The following is a 6,000-nucleotide window of genomic DNA, read 5'->3' as shown; positions in this document are numbered from 1 at the left end:
TCACCCTCCTCCAGGAGCAATTCCAAATTGCCAGTTAATTTGAAATTCCAAACCAGATTCTTTAGTCATGGTGCTGGAAAATGATCTCTCCATATACCTTTAATAAACCAGTACTTGTGGAGTGACAACAGTATTGCTGTCATTTTGATAACAAAGCTATATAAGTGAAGCCCAGCTCACCTTGTCCAGACCCATATCAGCTATCTGCAAGTGTAATCCACACTGATGTTTGTGTTTCAGCCCTACGTTGTTGTACCAGTGCCTAACGGTAAGTCATGACATCAACACTACTAACAGCACAAATCACACTGTCTGAAAATCATTCTTATAAAGTTGGTTTCTGTACACTAAATAGTTTTACATCAGATCAAGCAGTGAAAGTTTAATTATAACCATCTGGTATGAAATGAGATAATGGAGGAAATTAATGTCATAATATTCACAGAGACTTCTTCTCTGAAGCTAAAGAACTTCAAGGCTTCAATGCCATGCATGCAATAGCAATGTCAAGGAGAGGAGACCAACAGAGCGAGTCATCTTCCTCCTGGAGGAGGAATCAGGAACATCAAAAGAGTTGTCAAAGAGGAAAATATGATGAAAATCAAAGCTGCCACAATAACAGTAATAGGCATATATATACACACCCAGGTTTACCAGTTGGAAACATAGTGGCTTTGGTATTGGAAGCTACCGAACAAATGAAATATGGCATAAATGTTACACTAGCCAGGGATCTGAATTGTAGATTTGATATATGGAATGCTAATGCACACATATTGGTAGAAACACTAGATGAGGAAGGTTTTGGACTTGAAAATATAAATGAAATACCTTCATATGTGGGATATAACCAGTGCTACTGACTTAGTGTTGTATAAAGGAGGAAACTTAAACAATTATGGTCCCCAGCAGGAGCCCCCATAAGGAAATATATCTTGCTAATGCCAAGCTTCCACATCAGCACATCACAACCGAGAAAAGAAGCAACTGGACCAAACATATTCCACAAAAATACAACAGGAAATAGCAGAGGTAAACAAAGATGACACCAAAAAGCAAGGGACCAAAAAGAAAGGCAAAACAGAAAAAGCCCTGAAAAATATCCCCAGAAGTATTAAACAGAGCCACAAAAAACCAAAAGAAGAAGCCAACCACCAGAATCATGCTACTGAGGGTGCTACAGATAAAGAAAAGAAACCCTACAGGCACTACACATAGCAAAAAAAAAAAGAGACAACAGGAAGATTTAGCTACATATTCAGAAAAAGAAGGAAATACAAATCTATAATAAAAGGAAAAGACTGGAATATATCAACAAAGAGGCAATGAGATTAGCAACAGATGATAAATCAGGCCCATTCATAGCAATGAGGAAGTAAGTCTCACCCACAGAAGGAGAAATTAATGTCGAGAAGCAGGAAACACATATCCTGCAAATATTAATTGAACAGAAAAAATAAAAGGCACATGAAATGCAAGCAATGGAGATTGCACTCAAATTTGAATTGATTTAAAAAAACCAATAAAATAAGAATGGAACAAGACAGTGGCAGGTCCAGACAGCATATACATGTAACACTCCACTGGCAGCCTGGAGAAACTATGGAGGGACTTCATGAACAAGTGCCTACAGACAGGAATAATTCTTGAAAACTGGGAAACATCAGCAATAAAGTCCTGTACAATGGGAGGGGAGGAGTTAGTTTCATGTCCCATGGATCATTTTTCTCAATAAATTGTAGTAATATGGAATGAATCAATTTACATTCATACAGTAAATTAATTTGTAAATATGGCTACAAGTAGAAATTCTTCCAAGGAATAGGAAGAATTGTCAAGGAGAAACTTTTTCAGCTTTTTCCCAAATTTTACTGCACTGTCTGTGAGACATTTTATGTCACTGTGTAAGTGACCAAAATTTTAGTTGCAGCATTGTGAACTTGTTTTTGTGCTAAAAACAATCTTAATGTGGAGTAATGAATGTTGTTTTTTCTTCTGGTATTGTAATTACATACATCTTCGTTTCTTTTGAGCTGTAGTGGGTTATTTACAACAAACCTGATGTGGGGATAAATATATTGTGAATCATTAGTCACAATGCCCAACTCCTTAAACAGATGTCCACAAAAAGATTGTTGGTGCACCACATATTATTCTTACAGCACATTGTTGAACAATGAAGACTTTGTTTCTTAAAGATGAGTAGCCCCACAATATTATTTCATATAACATTACTGAATGGAAATATGCAAAATATGCCAAGTTACTGATTTGTCTCTCCTCAGGGTTTACAATAATTCTAAGTAAAAATGTGGCTGAGCTAAGCTGTTTTAGGAGTTACAAAATGTGCATTTTTCATTGTAAATTCTCATCAATATGGGCACCTAAGAATTCTGACGTTTCCAGTCTATTTATTATTTCCTCACCATATGTTACATGCATCATTGGTGTAGGGCTAGAAAGCTTTTCCTTCAAAATATTCACAATAATACTCAACAAAAGACTACTTCAGTCAAGAGAAACATCCTGGAATGCTAGGTTGGCTCTATGAAGGGCAGGAGCACAGTACAGGGGGTAAAATACTATACCACACAATCTGTGTTGTAGATCTCAGGGAAGTGTTCAACTCAACAAATAGAGGAAAATTAATAGACAGACTGAAGAAAGTGACCAGGGAGGATGGAAAGGGAGGGGGGGGGGGGGGGGGGGGAGGGTGGAGACCAGCCCACTAGTGAGGGCAATCAAGGCATGCCTTCAGCAAAATCTGATCCAAATAAACTACATTATAACAGTTTTGATGTTTCAGAGAAAATTATATAGACAAATGGAGCTATCCAAGAAGACCCTATGAGTTCAACATCTACACAGCAGGTGTGACAAACATAATAGAAGAAATCTCAAAATCAGAAATATTTCTGTATGCAGATGACATGGTGATTGGATCAGCAGTAAGAGAGGACTTACAGAAGGCACTGTCAAGATCTAGGAACTTGGGAAAAGATAACTGACCTACAGGTAGACCAAGAGAAGACTGTTCAACTGACATCCAGGAAGGGAGGAACAACATCATTCAAAGTCAGTATAGCTCTATACAATGAAACACTGCAAATACTAGTGAAATACAAATACCTGGTAGCTACATTACACTTATCTGTAACATTTTTCAGTATGCATATCCAAGAAGAGCAGCAGCTGCCATCAAAGCTTCATATAATACCCCTAACATAACCAATCTATTGACAAGAACACAGATGACACTATACAGAGGAAGTGGTGCCAGTTGTAATGTATGGAGCAGAGATCATATGGGAAAAACTTATAGATCAGCAATATGAAAAGAATAGAAAAAGTGAGGATGCATTCATGAAGAGGGCATGAGGAGCAGGAGAAACAGCGCCATCACAAATTAACAAATGTGATTGTGAAAGAGACCTATTTCATGGATTACAACACTGGCTACCTTACACAGGACCGTATCAGGAATTAATGTTATGGACTAGAAGACAAGGCAACAAACCTATTCTACAACACACCAGCCATCAGGATAACAGCTGGAGCACAGCTGTCAGAAAAAGAGCCATGTAGCAACAATACTTGGGCAATACATGTGTTTCATCATAAAATATGTATCAACAACAGATTTCATGAACCAAGTGGAGAATTTAAATGTGTATTATGCAGACGAGTGTTTAAAAAATACATTATAACATGTATGAAGAGAAAATGCTACAAGAAACTACAGAAAAGGCCAAAAAAATTGTATAAACTTGTATAATAGTGCTCAGTCCGAGTACATCAGTATGTGTATATCATGCATTTATATACTAAGACAAAAGAAATACATAATACTTATAATGGTTTATTTTCAGAATTATCTATAAGTTACATTGAACTTCATCTTCCTGAAAAATATTAAAACTTATAGAAGTTACGTGCAAGCACGGCATTGCTTTTTTGTATGCAGGGTCTTACTCAGAGCTGTTCGAGCTGTCGGAGCTGTCTTCATCATCTTCCACATTTTCTCTAGCCAGGGGCACACACGCACCTCTAGAACCACACACTAAATGTGGCCCGCACATTGTGTTTTCGGGAACTCTCTTGTGGCAGCTTTCTCCATTTTCTGTGCAGAACAAAAGAATATACATATGATAAAAATTTCATGTAGATTGAATTACAATCATAAATTGGTACTCACCACACAGAAGAGATACTGAGTGGCAGACAGGCACATTTAAAGAACATTTAAAAGTAGATCAAATGCCTGGCTCTATCTCTTACTTTAAATGTACCTGTGTGTCAGTTGCTGCCTCCTCTATGTGGTGAGTAGCAATCTATCCTCTTTCATTGCTTTTATTACCTCCCACATTTTCCTTAGCTTACTTATAATTATGTATGGAAAAGAACTTAATTAGAAAACTAACATCAAAGAGTTAGTAAAACATCATAATCATGTAGATTTGGATGCCTGAGTAAGAAAGTGGGTCATGTCTAGTTTTGACATTTTTGAATCCTACATTGATACTTAATCTGCTATTCATCTGGAAAATGAACTTGGTTTGGATGGGCTGCCACAATCATTCCATGTGCAGTCTGCCATTCATTGCTGAGTTTACTGTCTGTAAGGGTCTCTAATAAATACAGACTTATTACATGTTGGTGTTGCATTTGTACTAACTATCCAATTTAATTTTGTAGATATATTTCATTGTAAATTACTTTCTTCAGTGTAATGAGAAAAAATACATAAGTTTTGTCAAACCTGAGTGCTCTTCATGGAATTCCAGGTTGCTGTGGAGATGAGTTTAAGGAATTTGAGTCAATAAATACACAACATGCATAAAATATCTGTCTTCCAAGTATTAAGTTAAAATACAAGGGTAGAGCAGTGTGCCCCATTAAGGAATGGGACTACAGACAAATTTTAATGAAGATTTTAATATTTTTGTGTAAAAAAAGGATGCCTGGCAAATATGTGATTGATTTAAAATTGATAACCAGATGCCTGAAAGTACGGGTAGCAAGAGAGAGATTTAGAAAGGCAAAGAATGAAGATTTTATAGGAACACATCTCACTTAGTTTCAGCTTGTTAAAGGTATTAACACAACAGCTGCAGCTGCATCATTTGTAACCCATTCCACAATTCTTTGGTTTCTCAGTATTTTCCATTGTTGCCTAGTTTGCTGAATTTCTGTGACTTTTTATCAAATTAGATAATTACTGAACACACTTCACTTTACTTTTTATTGGGAAACCTTAAAAGAGAAGAATCCAGATTCACTTAAAACCATGGGAAAATGCTGTGCTTATAGTGATTTAATATCTCATATAGCTTCATGTTTATTTTTAGATTACCTTTGACCAGCAAACTCAAAATTCACTTTAATGTCACTACCTTAGCAGTTCTCTAGCAGTGGAGGGGAGGAAGATAGACTGGAACATGTCTGAAAATGTACACAAGTATCACACCAACAGTGCTTTGTCCCATGAAATACAGTGTTTGTAATGCATCATAACTGTGTAAACAGTACTTGTAATATACACAAGTATTATGGCCAAATGCCTTAGAACAGAACAGGATATTGTAAATGGCTGAAGTGAGATTTTGGTTCATGAATCTAAGGGTTAGCCACTGGTGTTTTCATCTGAGGAAGAATTGCCATAACCTATAGTTTAAGATTCTTCATCAGGAAATGATGTTACACAACATGATGATATATTGAATAATGCTGAAGAAAGTAAGCATGTTTATATGTTATTTTATTAGGTTGGTGCATAAGTAGTGTTTTTCATAAGTTCACATAACAGAGACATTAGTCATCAATAATATATTCTCCTTCACTGTTTACAACAGTCTGTCAATGCTGTGGCAACTTTTCAGTTCCATGACTGTAGAAACCACATGATTTTGGGGGACAGAATTTGTCAAGGCATTTTTGGACCACATTTTCATATAGAAAAGAAGTTTCTTGAAGGTTGTTTGATGGAGAGCACAAAAGGTG

General features: G+C 36.4%; 1 protein-coding gene across 2 annotated transcripts in view; it reads right to left on the bottom strand.

Annotated features, from left to right (window-relative positions):
* Positions 1-3,843: 3,843 nt before the first annotated feature.
* The window catches only part of LOC124550866, a 57,671-nt gene continuing 55,514 nt past the window's right edge, over positions 3,844-6,000 (bottom strand). For both annotated transcript variants that reach the window (XM_047125612.1, XM_047125610.1), the window contains exon 3: positions 3,844-4,120. In XM_047125612.1, coding sequence (XP_046981568.1) covers positions 3,969-4,120 — 152 coding nt within the window. In that variant the 3' untranslated portion in view covers positions 3,844-3,968. The remainder of the gene's footprint in view (positions 4,121-6,000) is intronic.

Source organism: Schistocerca americana, chromosome 9 (assembly GCF_021461395.2).
Source record: "Schistocerca americana isolate TAMUIC-IGC-003095 chromosome 9, iqSchAmer2.1, whole genome shotgun sequence".
Lineage (NCBI taxonomy): Eukaryota > Metazoa > Arthropoda > Insecta > Orthoptera > Acrididae > Schistocerca > Schistocerca americana.
This window is presented reverse-complemented; position numbering and strand designations above follow the sequence as displayed.